Source organism: Diabrotica virgifera, chromosome 3 (genome assembly GCF_917563875.1).
Source record: "Diabrotica virgifera virgifera chromosome 3, PGI_DIABVI_V3a".
Classification (NCBI taxonomy): Eukaryota; Metazoa; Arthropoda; class Insecta; order Coleoptera; family Chrysomelidae; genus Diabrotica; species Diabrotica virgifera.
Window position 1 is genome coordinate 76,860,499 of NC_065445.1, and position 21,765 is coordinate 76,882,263.

General features: G+C 33.1%; 1 protein-coding gene across 1 annotated transcript in view; it reads left to right on the forward strand.

Moving 5' to 3' along the window:
• The first annotated feature begins 2,138 nt into the window (after positions 1-2,138).
• The window catches only part of LOC126881160 (uncharacterized), a 75,944-nt gene continuing 56,317 nt past the window's right edge, over positions 2,139-21,765 (forward strand). Inside the window, exon 1 of the mRNA XM_050645238.1 lies at positions 2,139-2,482. Coding sequence (XP_050501195.1) covers positions 2,365-2,482 — 118 coding nt within the window. The 5' untranslated portion in view covers positions 2,139-2,364. The remainder of the gene's footprint in view (positions 2,483-21,765) is intronic.

Genomic DNA, 21,765 nt, shown 5'->3' on the forward strand with positions numbered 1-21,765 from the left:
CAGATGATATTCCGAGGGAAGTATGGAGAGCATTAGGAGAGACAGGAATATGGTGGCTAGCAGGTTTATTTAATAGAATTATGGAAGTTGGACAAATGCCAGACGAATGGAGAAGCAGTATACTACTAACTGTCTACAAAAACAAGGGAGATATACAACAATGTACAAACTACAGGGCTGTAAAACTGCTAGTGCTGGGCAGGTGTGGGAGAGACTGGTAAATTTCATGTGAAAGTAGGATTGAACCAAGGCTCGGTGCTGAGTCCGTATTTATTCTCATTAGTTTTGGATCAGATAACAGCGAAACTACAGGGTAACATTACATGGTGCTTAATGTATGCTGATGATGTCGTGTTAGTAGGAAATAGTGAACGAGACTTAGAACAAAAACTGGAACAGTGGAGACAAGCTCTCGAGGAAAAAGGTTTAAAACTTAGTAGGACAAAGACAGAGTATTTGGAATGCTCATTTAAAGATGAAGTTACTACAAATAAAATGGTATCTTTGGATGGTGAACTGATTGTAAAAAGCAATAGTTTTAAGTACATGGGATCGGTATTACAGAGTAATGGAGAAATAGATGGAGATGCATGCAGTAGAATTAGGGCTGGATGGATGAAGTGGAAGGAAGCGAGTGGTGTGCTGTGTGACAAGAAAACTCCAATGAAGTTGAAGGGAAAATTCTATAAAACAGCAATAAGGCCGGCTATGATGTACGGAACTGAATGTTGGGCAGTGAAATAGAAAGAGGAACAACGAATGCATGTGGCGGAAATGAGAATGCTTAGATGGATGAGTGGAGTGACAAAAAAGGATAAAATTAAAAATAAGTATATTAGGGGAAGTCTAGGTGTGGCACCAATTGATGCCAAAATGAGAGAGCATCGGTTGAGAGGGTTTGGTCATGTTCAACGTCGAGACGTTAATCACCCAATACAAAGAATTGCTGAAGTGCAGATTCCTGGAAGGAGTAGGAGAGGAAGACCAAAGATGACGTGGGGGAGACGATTAGGCAGGACATGTTGGTAAAGGGGATTAATATTGATATGGATATGACCCAAGATAAAAATTGTGTGGAGAAATAGGTACAATTAGGGAAGCCGACCCCGCATAGGGATAAGGCAAAGAGAATGATGATGTATATCAGTTAAAATTAGGAAATTGTGTCTATGAAAAAGATAATATACAAAACATTTTGAGCTGGCCAATTGGTTCAAACCAAGATCATACATCTAAACACACACACAACAGAAAATCTACTAAGATGTAAATTAGATCTGAAGGGTCAGATAATATAGAACAAGTGATGAAGTTTAAATATCTAGGCATGACACTATCTAGCTAAGAAAAGCTTTAAACAAAAGTGGAAGATTAAGTGAATTGGGCAAACAGAGCAGCAGGTTGCCTGCATGAATAAATATGGAGAAATAAATATATCGGAAAAGAAATGAAAGGCTGAATTTACAAAACAGTCAGAAACAAAACTTGATACAGAGAACAAAAATAAGGACGGGACTAGCAGAGAAAAAGCCCTTCGAAAAATCGATGGTAACATTAAGAACTGGTTAAGAAAGTAGAATGTAACGACCACATAAACCGCTTGACAACAAATAGAGTAGTAAATAAGCAGAGAGACTGTTTCCCAATAAGAAGCTGAGGAGTGGAAGACCACGAAGACGATGGAACGATAACTTACTGTAATCACAAAAATATATTCCTTTCATTTTTGGGTTTGGAAAAGACACTGCCTCGCCGATCTTATTTTGTGAATCGTTAAAGGTTCACTGAACTATCAAGGTAAAAGTGAATGTTATAACAACTAAGGAAAATACCAATGACGGCTTGATAAAAAGAAATATATAAAGTACAGACATTTTGTGTACTTCTTACAGATACTTTTGGATGTAATTTTAAATAAAGTAATAACCTTTTAACCTTAGGAGAAAACAAGATCTAAACTGAGCCAATAACCTGGGACTTTTATTTTTAAATGAATTTTCAATTACACTTAATGTTCTGCACCATGTTATCAACAATTTCACTTGCATTGTCGCATAATCCGAATCACTTCCTTAATTCCCCCCATTACAGTTCTTTCTTTTTAAATATATCGTAGAAATTGTAGAAGAAATGCAGTCTCTTCTTACACCTCACACAATAGGTAGCATCGACCTGGTTTTCGCAGAAAAGACCCTATTATTTACGATTGAATTCAGTTTGTAGCAGACAAGTGAGAGCTGAAAAATACGCTCTGATTACTGTTCACAAAGACAAAGGTGACAGATCGACTGTGTGGTAAAGATTGGTTGGGTTTTTCATTTATATTTTTAGCGACTTTTGATCAAGAAATCGAGTTTGTATGTGATGTATCTGCAGAAGTGGATGTTGTTTTTGTGGGCGTTGAGTTTGACGGATTTTGTTAAGGTTAGGGGAATTTTAGCCGAAGATGATGATACTACTACGTTGGATGATGATATTTCGGGTAAGTCTTTATATTTAGTTGAATACAATGTAAATACTCAAAAGTATTATATTTTAAAACATTTTATATAGTACATGTTGTGAAGCCGCTCCAGTATGAAAAAATTCTGAATCGGTTTCTTTGCGGATTCCTGTTCGAAAATGTCCCCTTAAACAAATCAAAAACATACTCGACGAAAATTTTGGGGCAGAAATGTTTGAAAACCAGCTTTTTTAAACAAATTTTAAACCAATTTTTTTTTTAAACATTCAACAAACAAATTAACAATGTCATTTTTTTTATCCGGAAAATATTTTTTTTTTGATTTTTTAGATCATTTACAAATAAGGTATATTGTCAATGATCTCGAAATAAAAGTTGATAGTTTTCGAGATACCTATAGCGATTTAAAATCTGAAAAATGCAAAATATGCATTTTCAAGGCTTGAAAATTTTTCAGGTCACCAAATAGGTACTTAAATTGAAGTTTAGACATTCACTTTCAAGATTCTGATTAGTAACCGGTGCTTATTTAAATTTAGATAGCTGTTTTTTAATTATTAATTATTATGTGTGTCCACTCGACTTATAGGGAGCCGCATCGCGGAGGAGTGCCGGCGCGCATCGGACTATATGATGCGTCTTTGTCGCATTATATGATTGGCGTATTTAATTAGCACATTAGCAATAATTAATTGAATAAATACGTAAATTATTAAAAACAAGTAGGCAATAAATTATAAAATTGTAATAAATGTCAAGTATCTCTTGAGAATTTTTCGCAAAAATACGTATAGGTAATATGTATACGTTCGACAGAGGTGCACAATATAGTGCGACGTGCGGCGGCGTAAATGTCAAGTGGATGCACATAATTAATAGTAGATTGGACTCGCCGTCGTATCATTAGACTGAGTAAGTGGATAGGTAACCTATCCACTTAGGACATAGTAGTAGTAACATAGGACACAAGAACGTTAAGTATTATCTAACTCAAGTGCTCGCGGGTATAAAGTTAAATTTTTTTTTCAAACGGATTACCATATTTATATAAATCTAAACGGGAACTGGTGTATGTTTTCAAAAGACTGATAGTGTGTAAATAAATTTATTAAATCAGCTAAGTACTTTCAGCATATTATGCCATCATCAGAGCTATCGTCTTATAGGTGTAAAAACCTCAAAAGAAGAGAAAACTTCGAACAAACACATTCTTTAGTTTAAAATAAACCCAGGGATATAACCACTGGTTAGGGTAAAAACCCTTAAATGTTTAAAAATTACATTTAATGTGTTTTTTATAAAATGGCTACCATTCTTACAAACAGCTGTTACTGACAGCTGTTACAGCTGTTTGTAAGAATGGTAGCCATTTTATAAAAAACACATTAAATGTAATTTTTAAACATTTAAGGGTTTTCACCCTAACCAGTGGTTATATCCCTGGGTTTATTCTAAACTAAAGAATGTGTTTGTTCGAAGTTTTCTCTTCTTTTGAGGTTTTTACACCTATAAGACGATAGCTCTGATGATGGCATAATATGCTGAAAGTACTTAGCTGATTTAATAAATTTATTTACACACTATCAGTCTTTTGAAAACATACACCAGTTCCCGTTTAGATTTATATAGAAGTGTGTACAAGTCAAACAGTCTTTTTCTATTAAATATTTATATAAGTCATAGAGCATAATAATGTCTGTGTACATTCCCAATGAAAGTAACTTCGGCGATACTGTTTTTATAAGGCGGATCTGAAAGACAAAAATATGAGAGAAACGTAATAAGTAGCTTGGTTGAATGAATCCTTTATAGCTATTAGAATGATTAAAATCTTGTGACTGCTAGAATTCCTATATGCAATTGATAAAATAAAACTAAGGAGAGAGTGGAAGAAGGCACAGAGAGTGTTGTGGTAATAGAGTAGCAAAGCAAATGCATTCTTCTTCTTCTTTTTTTGGCATCGTAACCCTGGATGGGTCTTTACCTGTCTGGTTATGCCCTTCCATGATCTCTCTTGTGCCCTTCTCCTTCGTTGTCTAGAGCAAATGCATTAGAGAGTGATAATGGGAGTATAAAGAACATAATGAAGTTGTACCGCATATATTTTACATCACGTCAACCTCAGACAGTGAGTAAAACTCCAATGCTCTTGAGTAAAAACTCCATATTAAAGTTCTGCAGCGGTAGCATGATATTTTATCACGTTCTTACATAAAAAAATATTTTGCTAAGTTCTATTTTCACATCTATTAACGTTAATAATAATTTTACTTCCGTAAATAATGTTAATGTACGATGGACCCACCATTCATCATACTACGAACATATTTGAAAACTAGTATTAATTTTTCCATCATCATTACCAAACACTTGCAAGGTTTATGGGAACTCGATCAATTGAATTAGGTACATTATGGCCAATGTACTGTTCTACATTTTCTTGATAGAAGATAAAACAAGTTTGATGGCGTATCTGATTTTTTACTGGTTCTATTGCCAAACCAATTGGTTTTGTTTCACAAACATTGTTAGATGGAGCCTTAAAAACATTTTTGTTGCCATTAAAGCTCATAGAGTATGGTGCAAATGTTTCGAATAAATTCGATATTGCTTAAGCCAGCGACTTCAAAGAAAAATCCTGAAGCAGGTCGATTTTTATTTTTAAATTGAGATTTGACATGTACATCATACTAGTGACTGGGCGTGATGACGTAATCGACGTTTTTTTAATAGAATAGGAGTTGAGTGCTAGCTCGTGTGAAAGGTTATTCAAGTCTGTATGCAGTAATATAAACATTAATATAATTATTTATATAAGGTGTCGAAGAAATATTTTCTTGAATTAAATTCTTTGACAAAAAAAGAAGAATGTATGTAATTTATTTAACTCAAAATACATTCCACTACTATGAAAAAATGTTTTTTTTTATAAATAAACATTACTTTTCTCTTAATTTACACCTGGTCCGGTGGCAGTTTAAACATTAAATTTAAGCGAAAAGCAATGTTAATTTATGAAAAAAACATTTTTTCTGTTTTTTTGACAGCAATAGAATGTATTTTGAATTAAATAAATTACGTACATTCTTGTTTTTGTGTCAATTAATCTAATCCAAAATAATTTTTGTTGGACCCTCTGTATAAATAGTTAGGTATGTCAATGTTTCTATTACTGAATAAAGAGTTAAATAACCTTTCAAATGAGCTAGGACATGACCCTATTCTCATTAAAAAAAAAATCATAGATTACGTCATCACGCTTAAATGTATGACGTCACCAGTATGTCAAAAAATCATAATTCAGAAATAAAAATCGACCTGTTTCAGAATTTTTCCTTAAAGTCACTGGCTTACGAAATAACGAATGTATTCCAAACATTTGCACCAGATTGTATAAATATTTAGTCCTCAACAACTAAATACAGATTTTTTCATTGCAATTGATTTTCCCAAAAATACCTATAAAAGAATACATAATGTTCACTCTTTAAATACCAAAAACCTAAAACTAAGCATTGTGTTGTCAACAAATTTCTTTTTATTTTTCTTCATCTTCTTGCTGGTTTACTTGTCTTTATTTCATCTTTTTTTTTCTCGTATTTTTTTTTATAATAATAGTCTCCCGTTTTATACCGCTAACGCAGCTTTAGGAATATAGAAATAAACAAAAAGTCAAACAATTAGGAATGCACGTCATAGATTTAATGACATCATAACCCACCGGTACAAACATGACAGTAAACAAATCCAACAAATATTGTTTCCTCATATTTTAGTTTTTTTCGCTACCGTCAAGTTTAACAGAAAAGCCCTGTTGCCAAATAAAAAACACATAAACTATTTTTAATCGGAAATAAGCCACAATTGTACCAACAAAATGATTTTATTAACGTTTCGAAGGCCAAATCGGGTTTCGTTGTCAAAATACAAAATACTACGTAAAAAAATTTTTCTAATAATTTATTTAATCTGACTCATTTATATTGGCAATTCAGACGTATATTATAGATTTTAAAGTAGAAGACTTTAAAATGATATCGCCAATATTTATGAGTTGCGTTCCTGGGACGACTTTACTAAAAGATACATTCGATTACATGAAATCAATCCCAACTCAAGAATATCCGTCACAAAAAAATCATAGCATGTGATCTGTCTTTAAAAAGACAACCAAATGCAACGATGACAGTAAAATTGTCGCGTTAGAGATTCCATAGTAAATCACGAGGGAAAAACCAGGAAAAATTGATTTCATGTAATCTAATGAACTATCTTTTAGTAAAGTCGTCCCAGGAACGCAACTCATAAATATTGGCGATATCATTTTAAAGTCTTCTACTTTAAAATGTATAATATACGTCTGAATTGCCAATATAAATGAGTCAGATTAAATAAATTATTAGAAGAATTTTTTTACTTAGCAAAAACATTTTTGTTTATTTTAGTAGTATTTTGTATTTTGACAACGAAACCCGATTTGGGCTTCGAAACGTTAATAAAATAATTTTTTTGGTAAAATTGTGGCTTATTTCCCATTAAAAATAGTTTATTATAAAAATGCCACAAGGAAATAGCTTCAGAACAACATTAAAAAACACATGTAGTCTTGGCTGATTATCGGAGAATAGGCCATTTTTGGGAAAAGTTATTTACCAGCAATTTTATTCCTGGAATCGAATCTTATTATTGTATGTATTAATAATATAGATATGCAAAGTCCGCAGATAGTGTGCTACTTTTTTTATAAACAAAATGGCGCCCGAAAATCGTGTTTTTTTCAATTTTTGCTCTATAACTCCAAAGATTTTAACTTTAGACCAAAAACACTCAAATAAAAATTCACCGCAATTAAATTCTGCATAGAGACGTGTTTTTTCCGATTTACTGTGACGAAAACTTTCCCCGGAAAAAGCGGGTTTTTCCAACAAAATCTTTAATTTTCAACTAAACTTTTAGATAAGTAGTTGTTAATCAATAATTAAATAACTTGGTAACGTAAAAGCCCTTTTCGTATATATTATAATTCCAGAAGTCTATGCAAATTGAATGAACAGTTTAGCAACAATTAAAATGTTAATTAAAAATTTACGGTCGCTATAATAACGACAATAATTATGATGCATAAGAATAACTATGATTTTTTCATAAACAGATACTATACCTATCTAATGTACTTTACAGAATTGCAATTGGACTTTTTAGGCAGCCTCAGGAATATTTTAAAATTATAAACGTGTGTGTGTGTGTGTGTGTGTGTGTGTGTGTGTGTGTGTGTGTGTGTGTGTGTGTGTGTGTGTGTGTGTGTGTGTGTGTGTGTGTGTGTGTGTGTGTGTGTGTGTGTGTGTGTGTGTGTGTGTGAAAAAATGGCTTGGATGCGGGTCCGTTAGCCACAGATTTTAATTTTATTTTTACCTCAATTTATTAGTTTTGTTATATTCCCACCTATCTGACTCAAATGACTATATTTGTTTCTTTCAAGTAGTTTATGAGTAATTTAAATATTTCCATTTTATGACAACTTAGTAGATATTCTATACTAATTGGAAAATGAACTTGTGTTTGTCGTAAATTGTAATACAATTGATTTATATATCTCTCGTTAATTTTGCATTCAAAGAAAATATGGTTCAAATCTCTAATCGAAACATTATCACAAAAACAGACTGATGAATTAACTATTCCTAATTTATAATCATAAAATTGTAAACAATTTTTTGGTTTATAAACAAATAGAATATCTCGGGAAATATTAAACTCAGTTAAATTGTGAAAACGGTATTCGAAAGACAGCGGCAGGACGCTTCTTCAAAAAGAAAAAACGTTTAATTATGACGAGCGGTTCCTGAGATACAATCGGTCAAAGTTGACCGGAATTTACGGCAAAGATATAAACAATAGGACCATAATTTTTAAACCATCACCTTTTTATTTTTGTCCTCTTTCTCCATACCAATTTTCATATCTTTAAAATCCTCATAACATATATTATTATTTTATTATAATAAAAACTATCGATAATACGTGTGAAAATTGCCAAAAATAGCAAAATTCCAATCAAAAATTAGGTTGGAGAAAATGTAACCGTCAAAGTTCAAAATCGGTATACGTTAAAAAATGCATTTTCTCGGCTTCCCCTGGAGCAATTTCCTTCATTCTTTTTTTGTTCCCAAGTAACTCCAGTAGAGCCATCGAACTAACGCATTATTAAATGTCAAACTTGCTTTTGTTTTGTTACAATAAATTAATTTATTTATTATAAAACAATATTTTAATTTGTTTAAATAAAAATTGTTTAAATAATTATACAGCTTTCAAATGAGAATATTTATGTTTTTAACTTTAGAAGGTATACTTGTAGTAAGTTTATCTAAAAAAAAGCCTACAACTGGAAAAAATATGTAATTTTTTGTTCTTATAAAAAAATTAATCTATTATAACAAAACGAAAGCAAGTTTGACATTTAATAAAGCGTTAGTTCGATGGCTCTACTCGAGTTATTAGGAAACAAAAAAGAATGAAGGCAATTGCTCCATGGGAAGCCGAGAAAATGCATTTTGTTAACGTATACCGATTTTGAATTTTGAGGGTTACATTTTCTCCAACCTAATTTTTGATTGGAATTTTGCTATTTTTGGCAATTTTCACACGTATTATCGATAGTTTTTATTATAATAATAAATGTTATGAGGATTTTAAAGATATGAAAATTGGTGTGGAGAAAGAGGACAAAAATAAAAAGGTGATGGTTTAAAAATTATGGTCCTATTGTTTATATCTTTGCCGTAAATTCCGGTCAACTTTGACCGGTTGTATCTTAGGAACCGCTCGTCATAATTAAACGTTTTTTCTTTTAGAAGAAGCGTCCTACCGCTGTCTTTCGAGTACCGTTTTCAAAATTTAACTTAGTTTAATATTTCCCGAGATATTCTATTTGTTTATAAACCAAAAAATTGTTTATAATTTTAAAATATTCCTGAGGCCGCCTAAAAAGTCCAATTTCAATTCTGTAAAGTACATTAGATAGGTATAGTATCTGTTTATGAAAAATCATAGTTATTCTGATGCATCGTAATTATTGTCGTTATTATAGCGACCGTAATTTTTTAATTAACATTTTAATTGTTGCTAAACTGTTTATTCAATTTACATAGACTTCTGGAATTATAATATATTCGAAAAGGGCTTTTACGTTACCAAGTTATTTAATTATTGATTAACAACTACTTATCTAAAAGTTTAGTTGAAAATTAAAGATTTTGTTGGAAAAACCCGCTTTTTCCGGGGAAATTTTTCGTCGAAGTAAATCGGAAAAAACACGTCTCTATGCAGAATTTAATTGCGGTGAATTTTTATTTGAGTGTTTTTGGTCTAAAGTTAAAATATTTGGAGTTATAGAGCAAAAATTGAAAAAACACGATTTTCGGGCGCCATTTTGTTTATAAAAAAAAAGTAACACACTATCTGCGGACTTTGCATATCTATATTATTAATACATACAATAATAAGATTCGATTCCAGCAATAAAATTGCTGGTAAATAACTTTTCCTTGTATTTTGCTAATTAGCCCAGAGTAAATAGCTACCTGCTACACTGTTTCTCTTTGTCTTTAAGAGTGCGCAACAAAGATAACTATCTGTATCATAAATGTCAAACTGACATTGTCCTATAGAAGGTTATGTAAAATTTTTGTTGTTTACTTTTTGCTTCTTCTTCTATGGCCTTTGGAAGCTGTGTCCATTTTGCCGCAACATTTCTTAAAATTAACGCCTAACGTGGCCTAACTAAACCTACCATACAGCAAAACAATTACGAGCCTAATCGACCAATCAAAGATAGGGAAGGGAAAGTGAAGTTGGTTAAAAATAAACCGTCGTTAAATCATAAACTAAATAAATAAAATATAATTTGAAATCAATAATTTAACGTTGTTCTGAAGCTAATAGTTTTACTGTCGTTGCATTTGGTTGTCTTTTTAAAGACAGATCACATGCTATAATTTTTTTGTGACGGATATTCTTGAGTTGGGATTGATTTCATGTAATCGAATGAACTATCTTTCAGTAAGTCGTCCCAGGAACGCAACTCATAAATATTGGCAATATCATTTTAAAGTCTTCTACTTTAAAATGTATAATATATGTCTGAAGTGCCAATATAAATGAGTCAGATTAAATAAATTATTAGAAGAATTTTTTACTTAGCAACAAGATTTTTGTTTATTTTAGTAATATTTTGTATTTTGACAACGGCACCCGATTTGCTGAACAGCACCCATATAAATATAATTAACAATAATTTAACATTATATTTAACCTCCAATAATATGACAGACGTCAGATGCCATTTATAATCTCACTAAATATAATAATGACGTCATATAAACTCGTCAATAATTCTAACCAATTAAATGCCCGCTATAAAAGGAATGGCATGTCAACAAAATCCGATTATTCCCTATATATTTTTTCAAATTTAGAATATGGCAACAAGGGGCAAAACTACGTGCATTCCTTACTGTTTGACTTTTCCTATATTAATAGCATATCTAGGGTATGATAATCTGCTATATCTAGGGTCTACTGTATACAAGGAAGGTACCAGGGCCAGTGCTATGCTTCAACCGCCTTTTATTACCCCTGGTTTTATCCAAGTAAAGGTACTCATTTTATTCAGATTGAGTCGGCCTACTCCAGCCCATTTATTTTTTTGTCTTTCCTTTTTTACAAAACATAGACAGCCTAACTTGTAAACGTTATTTTATATTCATCAAAAAGATTATTGGAAGTTTTAGGATTCTTCTTCTTTTAAACTTAATTTAAGTATGTTTTACCCATTGATACTTATTTATGTTACGTTTATTTATTTTTATAGTTTTATAAAGTTTCACTGTATTTATATTTAAAGTCTTATTTATAATATAAATTTACTGATTTCGTAAAAAAATCGTAAAGAGTTAATATAGAAACTTCTATTATTCGAAATAGTTAAATTGACTTATGTATAATTAAATTGACTTATATATAATTAAACATTATATGCCCAGTGATTTCTTATTAATTTTTAATTTATATCTACAATGGTTCATCTGAAAATATAATCAGTGAAACTATAAAGTGAACTACAGTTTTTTATTACGAAAACATATTAGTGCAGCCACTGAAGGTGGATATGAACTATTACCTGGATTTCGTTGAACCTCCATCGATTTGCATGAAAATTGGTGAATGGTTAGAGGATATCTCAAGGAACAAAGGTGACATAGTGCAAACTTGCGCTTTTACCATGGGGGTGGATGCTACCCCTTCTTGGGGGTGAAAATTATTTTATTAAAAATAACCCCCCAATTCGATAGAGGGACAAATTCTAAGCAAAATTTAATACAGTCGAACCCGCTTATTAGAATACCTGTTATAGGAATATCCCGGTTATAGAAATAGAAATTTGAGGTCCCGAAAGTTTGTACTAGCTAACAATGATCGGATATTAGAATATCCCGGTTATAGGGATACTTTTGGTTGGCACGAAGGGTATTCCAATAAGCGGGTTCGACTGTATATAAAGTTACTAAAATAAATCAAAACTTTTTGAGTTATTAAAGATCAAAATTTTAATATATCAATATAGATCAACAATTTTAATTTTTCGTGAGAAAAATGCATGTTTTTAACTGACTTTTCATCAGTAACAAAAAAGTTGTTATTACCAAAATTGAAGCCAATAAAAAATGAAATAAACTCCTTACTAGAAAAACCTTTTAGTGTTAAGTAAAAGTGAGTTATAGGTAATTGAATGTCAATTTATTCGGCGAGTACCCAAATCTAAGTATTCGAGCTTAAATAACGGAAAATGATGCATTTTATAACATAAACTTATTAAACATTTGCCAAAGTACTTATAATGTCAAAGTACTAGCAAATGAGCCCCCGAGCAAGTTAATAGCATTGATATTTATGCTACAATTATTATTTTCAAAATTTATCTTTTAAGAATTTTTTCAAAAAATGTTATTGTTTTTTGTAAATTACTCCGTTAATTTTTACGGTATTGGGTTCACCTAAAACCCGTTTGAAAATTAATTCCAGGGGCTATTAAATCACGTTGAATTTTATCTTTTAAACCCCTTATTTTTATTAAAATAAATGGCCTCGTTTACATGTTCTCACAGCAAAATTTAAGCTTTAAACGTTTCTACCTCGGTTATTTTTTACCCAACAGAAATAGCAAAAAAGGTAAAATATTTGATACAGAAAAAACTAAAATTTGGTTATTTATCATTTTTTAAGTATACATATTGAGTGTTTCTCGAGTTATTATCAAAAGAATATGAAAATTACGATATATTTAAAAATTCCGATTTTTTTAAATCATCTTTTTTTTAATATTCATTCTAAACCGGTCAAAATTGTTGAAATCATTACTTATGTTAATATAAAAAAATTCTTGTAGGGATTACTATTAGTTTTAATTTTTGTGGAAATGGCGTATGTTTTATTTTTCACTTTTTCCTAAAAAATTCGAAAGGGTTCTCTTATTTTCATTATAACTTGCTTAATGTTGATGCTATTTGATAGGTATTCCGAAGTACATTGACAAGTGTTTACAGGTATATTTTATAAAATGCATAGTTTTCCCGTTATTTAAGCTTGAATATTTAGATTTGAGAACTCATCGAAAAAAATATACATTAAATTGCACATAACGCACTTTGAATTAACATTAGTTTAGTTTTTTAAATGAGAAGTGTATTCAGTTTTTTGTTATTTTCAATTTCGGTAAAATTAACTTTTTTGTAAAAGCTTATAGTTTTTGAGGTATACGTGAAAAACCGCTTTAAAACATGCATTTTTTACGAACAAATAAAATCTTTGATCTTTCATAACTCAAAAAGTATTGACTTATATTAATAACTTTATATAAAAAAAATTGCTTAGAATTTGTCCCTCTATCGATTTATTGTATCATTTTTATTAAAATAATTTTCACCACCTAGAAGGGGTGGCATTCACCCCCACGGTAACAGCGCAAGTTGGTATAATGTCACCTTTGTTCCTTGAGCTATCCTCTAATTACTCACCAATTTTTATGAACATCCATAGAGGTTCAACGAAATCGGGGGTGAAAACCTTCAGTGACTGCACTATATGTAAAAACAAAATGAAATATTATTATCGAAGAGGGTCACAAAAGATCAAAGGGTGGATGTTAGAATGTAAAAAGATATATTATATAAAATAGAAGATAAAAAATGTTGAACATGAAAGGAATTTCGAATTCAACTTGTGAAATATGAAGGATGCTCAGGAATACGGTAACTGATGCCTGGTTGTACCAAGAGATCTCAAGTGCTTTAAGCTCAGCTTACGAAATATACGCGTTGTACCATTAAGTATTAGATCAATTTTCAGCCTGTCATAATGAATTGCCACGTGTATTGATTAGATAAGAATCGAAAACTATGGTGCAACGGCAGTGGGATTTATTGTGGCTCTATCTATAAGCTGAGCTGTGCTAAGCTGGAGCTTAAGATTTGTTGGTGCAACCAGGCATGAAATACTTAAAAAATCACCGAAAATTAATTTGACTATAATGGTTAAACAAAGTTCAAGACTAATTGGAAGAAAAAGGAAAACTATAAAACTTAGCAGAAATAAGTTATGAAATAAACACACAAATTCAAATATTGACGACAAACATTACCGAAGATCTAACACCAACATGAAATACGATTACAAGTGCTGTAACAGACATCATGAAAAGCAACTTGGGGTACAAACCAAAGAACAAGAAGCAAAAATGGATGACAGAGGAAATACTATTACTAATGGATGAACGACGACGACACAAGAATGACCCAGATGGCAGCAATATGTATAAAAACATTAACAGGCAAATAAAAGCAAAGATAAGAATAGCAAAAAATAAATGGCTTAAGCAACAATGTATCGATCTAGAACATTTACAACGACAGCACGACGACGACCGGAATTTACATAAAAAGCTTAAGGAGACTGCTGGAATATACAGAAAACGAAGACCAACTATTATAGTTAATCAGGATAACCAGATAGTGCTAGGTAAAAAAGAGAAAATTCATATATGGGAAAACTATATCCAGGAGCTCTTTCATGACGAAAGACCCATGAGTGAAGTTTATACAGACGACCAGCTGACTGGCCCTTCAATCACTAAAGAGGAAATAGAAAAGGCAATATTATATTCAAAAAACAATAATGCACCTGTACCTGATGGAATCCCTTCAGAAATACTCGATGAAAGGGGAATTTCAGCACTACATAAAATATTTAATTTTATTTATGAAACTGGTTGCTATCCTCAACAGTGGTTGCTCTCTACATTTATTCCCCTACCCAAAAAAGTCAATGCAAAAAGATGTGAGGATCACAGACTCATTAGCCTGATGAGTCACATTTTAAAAATATTCTTAAAAATACTACATAAAAGATTATACAAAAAATGTGAATGGGACATCAGTGATTCTCAGTTTGGGTTTAGGCAAGGTTTGGGAACAAGAGAAGCAATAGTAGCAACACAGGTGTTGGTCCAAAATTGTTACGATCAGAGGAAGGAAGTATTCCTGTGCTTTTTAGACTACGAGAAAGCGTTTGATCGTGTCCAACATCACAAGTTAATGCAGATCCTCAAGTAGCTTGATATAGACCAAAAATACATAAGATGCATTGAAAACTTGTACTGGTATCAGGCGACACAATTAAAAATAGACAATTCTATATCCAAATCCATACATATAAGAAGGGGTGTTCAGCAGGGATGTATGCTTTCCCCTCTTTTATTTAACATTTATTCGAAAGCCATATTTCAGGAGTCTTTGGAAGATGCAGAGATGGGAATCAAAGTGAATGGAGTATTGATCAACAACATACGATATTCTGATGATGCTGTCTTAATTTGCGACAACATAGCAGATCTTCAACAACTTGTCACTATAATCGGAGAATACAGTAAGCGAATGGGATTAGAGATTTATGCCAAAAAGTCCAAATTCATGATCATCTCCAGAAACTTGGATGCATTTGAAAACTCCACCATAAAACTGAATACTAAGTCCATTGAGAGAGTGAGCAAATTCAAATACCTAGGAACGTGGCTTTTTGAAGACTGGGCATTGGACAGGGAAGTAAAATGTTGTATTGAGCAAGCTCAACAAGCTTTCGTAAAATTCAGGAAGGTACTGAGCTGCTCAGAGTTCGACCTTACACTGAGACTAAGGTTTACTAAATGCTACGTGTGGTCGGTGCTGCTATCTGGTATAGAGGGCTGGACACTCAAAACGAGGGATATAAACAGATTAGAAGCCTTCGAAATGTAGCTTTATTGCCGTATCCTAAAGATACCATGGACGGCGAAAGTTACAAATGTGGATGTCCTTAAAAGAATCAACCAAGAACGTCAGCTTTTCGAAAACATCAAGAAAAGAAAAACGGCGTATTTGGGTCACATCATGCGAAACGAAAAATACCAGTTCCTTCAACTTATAATCCAGGGTAAAATTGAAGGCAAGAGAGGAATACTACGCAAGGAAATGTCCTGGCTCCGAAACATAAGGCAATGGACAGGGATTAACGACATAGAATCTCTGATACACATTGCAAGAAACAGAGAGTTAATGGAAAGTGTGATTGCCAGCATCCATTAGTGGATTTGCATTTGAAGAAGAAGAAGTATAAAACTTCAAAAGAATATACAGATTTTAAGAGGAAGAAAGAAAATCGATACAATTTCAAAATGTAGATGGAGGACCTAACGCTGATTAAGATTGTAAGACTGAGTTGCCTAGGTCATGTGGAGCATATGGAATCATATGAACTAAAAATAATCATAACATGCATGGAAAGGGTTCATTAAACAACTTCAGGTGTGGTGCCATTGGTGACGAATATAAGTTAAAGAGAGAACGATGTAAAAGACGCTCTAAGTATTTTACAAAAAACCACTAAAATCGACAGATACAGGAACAGCAATGTTGGCACAAAAACAAATAATAAATAAAGGAGAATCAATTTGAGCAAGTTGTATAACAGGTTTCGTTAAAAGAATTATGGAAGTTGGAAAAATTACAGACGCATAGGGATATAGTATATTTATATCAATATTTAGTGGTCGGATGATTGAGTGGGTTTCTCGGTACAAATATCTTGGAACTATTGTCAACGTGGTCAACTTTCAGAAGAAATACATTCACGGATTAAACTAGCACCAGGTGTGGTCCTCAAAATGAAAAAAAACTTATGACAGTAACATATCTTTCTATGCCTTAGCATTACAACGGTTAGAAGGATAGACGAAGCAATGCAAAGCTTACTAAAGTATAGAAAAACCACCAAAATCACCACGAATGCAGAGATAAGGCATGTAAATATAACAGTTTTCTTAATTTTTCTATAGGGATCTGAATGTCGATTTTTGACGAGCTTGGAAGCAAGGATGTCCATTTTTGTACCCTCATAAACAATTCCATTCCTGAAGATGCACCAAAAAATAAAAAGAAGGATAGACATTGCCAAGGAAGCAATGCAAAGCTCACCAAAGTATAGAAAAACCACCAAAATCACCATGAATGCAGAGATAGGGCTTGTAAATATAACAGTTTTCTTAATTTTTCTATAGGGATCTAAATGCCGATTTTTGACGAGCTTGGAAGCAGGGATGTCCATTTTTGTACCCTCATAAACAATTCCATTCCTGAGGATGCACCAAGAAATAAAAAGAAGGATAGACATTGCCAATGAAGCAATGCAAAGCTCACCAAAGTATAGAAAAACCACCAAAATCACCATGAATGCAGAGATAAGACTTGTTTATTATAAGAGTTTTCTCAATTTTTCTATAGGGACCTGAATGCCGATTTTTGACGAGCTTGGAAGCAACGATGTCCATTTTTGTACCCTCATAAAAAATTTCATTCCGGAGGATGCATCAAGAAATAAAAAGAAGGATATACATTGCCAAGGATGCAATGCAAAGCTCACCAAAGTATGGAAAAACCACCAAAATTACCATGAATGCAGAATATAAGACTTGTAAATATAACAGTTTTCTCAATGTTTCTATAGGGATCTGAATGCTGATTTTTGACGAGCTTGGAAACAAGGATGTCTATTTTTGTACCCTCATAAACAATTTCATTCCGGAGGATGCAACAAGAAATAAAAAGAAGGATATACATTGCCAAGGATGCAATGTAAAGCTCACCAAATTATGGAAAAACCACCAAAATTACCATGAATGCAGAATATAAGACTTGTAAATATAACAGTTTTCTCAATGTTTCTATAGGGATGTGAATGCTGATTTTTGACGAGCTTGGAAACAAAGACGTCCATTCTTGTACGCTCATAAACAATTTCATTCCGGAGGATGCACCAAGAAATAAAAAGAAGGATATACATTACCAAGGATGCAATGCAAAGCTCACCAAAGTATGGAAAAACCACCAAAATCACCATGGATGCAGAGAATCTGATAAGACTTGTAAATATAACAGTTTTCTCAATTTTTCTATAGGGATCTGAATGCCGATTTTTGACGAGCTTGGAAGCAAGGATGTCCATTTTTGTACCCTCATAAACAATTCCATTCCTGAGGATGCACCAAGAAATAAAAAGATGGATAGACATTTCCAAGAATGCAATGCAAAGTTCACCAAAGTATAGAAAAACCACCAAAATAACCATAAATGCAGAGAATCTGATAAGACCTGTAAATATAACAGTTTTCTCAAATTTTCTATAGGGATCTGAATGCCGATTTTTGGAAGCAGGGATGTCCATTTTTGTACCCTCATAAACAATTCCATTCCAGAGGATGCACCAAGAAATAAAAAGAAGGATATACATTGCCAAGGAAGCAATGCAAAGCTCACCGAAGTATAGAAAAACCACCAAAATCATTAAGAATGCAGAGATAAGGCTTGTAAATATAACAGTTTTCTTAATTTTTCTATAGGGGTCTGAATGCCGATTTTTGACTAACTTGGAAGCAGAGATGTCCATTTTTGTACCCTCATAAACAATTCCATTCCGGAGGATGCACCAAGAAATAAAAAGAAGGATATACATTGCCAAGGATGCAATTGCTCACTAAAGTATGCAAAAACCACCAAAATCACCATGAATGCAGATATACAACTTGTAAATATAAGCTAATGTTGGCAATGATCCTGGACCACGAGAAGAACCAACGAGTCTATTCTTAGAAATCCGCACGTTACTAGTAGACTTCGAAACATTGTGACCGAAAAAATCGCCGCTTACTTTGGTCAGGAGAAGCTGACTTTCCAGGGGATGGTGCAAGGAGCAGGAGCCCGGGTAAGAACACCAACAAAGTATGTTGACCACATTACAAAAGAGGTCAGAGCTTTACTAAAGCTTTGGGTCAGAGTTGCAGAGGATAGAGAAATATGAAGACAGTTTAAGAGAAATTGTTTAAAATTCTAAGGTGACACGATGTCCGAATCGAATAACCGACTAGGAAGACGATATTTAAGATATAAACTGATGTATAAATATCATTAGGAACTTTTATCAAACCAGACATAACTGCCAGAGGAGCAAAAATTGTTCTCGTATTTGCAGATGACGTATATGTCGTAGATGCAGTAGCAAAGACAACACTGAAAGTTATGAATATAGTTTCGAACTTTGTCTACCTGAAAATAAACGAAGAAAAAACTAAATACATGGTCGTGTCAAGAAAGGAACGACAGCGAATTAGACAAAACATTACCATAAAAGATCATAATTTTAAGGTGGTAAAAGAATTCAGATACCTAGGAACAACAATTACCAGTGAAAACATAGGAGAACTGGAGGTTGAAATACAAATACTGGCAAGGAATAAATCTTTATTTGCTGTTCAACATCTAATGAGGTCAAAGCTTCTCTCAAGACTTACCAAAATCCAAATGTACAAAACCATAATACGACCAGCAATGACATACGGAAGTGAAACATGGACATTGAAAAAGAAAGAAATCAATAAACTATTAGCATGGGAACGCAAAATCCTGTGAGTTATATAATGTGGTCTTTGCAGGTACAGTGTGATAAATGAATGGAGGAGCAGATACAACAATGAACTAGAGACTCTCGTCGGACAGGAAAACATCGTGAAATACATAAAAGCCAACAGACTAATAATGGACAGGCCACGTGGTACAAAGTGATGACGACAGGCTGATTAGCAATATGTTTTAGAAAAGACCAGACGGTAGAAGATCGGCAGGACGGCCTAGAAAAAGGTGGAAAGATGAAAGATGCAGTCAGAGAAGACCTGGAGAAGATGGAAGTGAGACCGGAACAAATGGAAGACAATAGTAAACGCGGCAAAGACTCACGAATACTTGTAAAAGCCAAAGATAATGATGAACTTTTATTAGGTCAGTAATCGGTTGAAACACAACAATTAAATAAAAAGAGATACACGAACGGTATTATGTTTTCACCCAATTTTGAAACAATGTAAAAACTTTGAATTATCTACGTCCGTCTGTCTGTCTGTCTGTCTGTCTGTCTGTCTGTCTGTAACCACAACTAATCCGTCAATATACCAGCTAGAATGACAAATGAGGTGTTAAATGAAAGCTTATAATCCAAGGATGGTACTAAACGTGAGATATTTGACCTAGGCTGTCTGTCCGTCGGTCTGTCCGAACTAGAATATAACTCCTCCGTCATTATACCAGGTAGAATGACAAATGAGGTGTCAAATAAAAGCCTATAATCCAAGGATGTTACTATAGATGAGATATTTGACCTAGGCTCTCCGTCCGTCGGTCCGTCCGACCGCGAATATAACTCCTCGCGTCATTATACCAGATAGAATGACAAATGAGGTGCCAAATAAAAGTTTATAATCCATGGATGATACTAAAGGTGATAAATTTGATCTAAGCTGTCTGCCCGTCGGTCTGTCCGACCGCGAATATAACTCCTCCGTCATTATACCAGGTAGAATGACAAATGAGGTGTCAAATGAAAGTTTATATCCAAGGACGGTACTAAAGGTAAGATATTTGACCTAGGCTGTCTGTACGTCGGTCCGTCCGACCGCGAATATAACTCCTCCGTCATTATACCAGGTAGAATGACAAATGAGGTGTCAAATTCTTTTTCTTAAAGTTCCCTCTCCTATCGGAGGTTGGATATCATAATGGCTATGGTCACTTTGGTAGCTGCTGCTCTGAATAGTTGTAATGAACTACAGTTAAACCATTCCCTAAGGTTCCTCAGCCAGGAGATGCGTCTTCTTCCTATGCTTCTTCTTCCTTGGATCCTTCTTTGTATAATAATTCTCAGCAACTCATATTTTTCTCCTCTGGTAATGTGACCCAAATATTCCAGTTTTCTAGTTTTTATACTTTCATAATTTCTAACTCCTTATTTAAACGTAGTAGCACTTCAACATTGGTAATCCTTTGAACCCACTGAATTTTTAATATTCTTCTGTAAGACCACATTTCGAACGCTTCTATTCTTCTTATGTGTTGTCTATTCAATGTCCAAGCTTCCATTCCGTATAGCAATATAGAAAATATGTAGCATCTTAGAGCTCTCAATCTGAGAGGCAACTAAAGGTCTTTGTTTGTAAGCAGTGTCTTCATTTTTATAAATGATTGCCTTGCAGTTTCAATTCAGACTTTAATTTCTTTGCTTTGGTCATTTCTGTCATCAACCCAGGTTCCCAGATATTTGTATGTCTTAACTTTTTCTATTTGGGTTTGCTCTATCATTAACCTTTCATTTCCATGTTCTGTTTTTGAGACAATCATAAATTTAGTTTTTTTCTTGTTTATTTTTAGTCCGTATCGAATGCAATAATCGTTAATAGCGATTCCAGGGTGTCTGCCATTATAACGGTGTCATCAGCGAATCTTATGTTATTTACTATTCTTCCGTTTATAGAGATTCCATCACTTAGCTCCGCTATCGCTTCCCGAAATATGGCTTCACTGTTCAGGTTAAACAGTAGCGGCGACAGAACACAACACTGTCTTACTCCTCTCTTTATAGCAATATTCTCGGATTCTTGTATTTATAGATTCTTTATATTGGCCTTTTGATTCCAATACAGATTGATGATAATTCGTAAATCTCGTCTATCTATATCTCTGTTTTTCAATAATTCTATTAGTTTTTCATGTCGGACCCTGTCGAACGCTTTTTTGAAGTCGATGAAACAGGAATAAATATTCAGGTTCATATCTAAGCATCTTTGAGAGAGGACATTAAACGCAAACAATGCCTCTCTTGTTCCAAGTCCT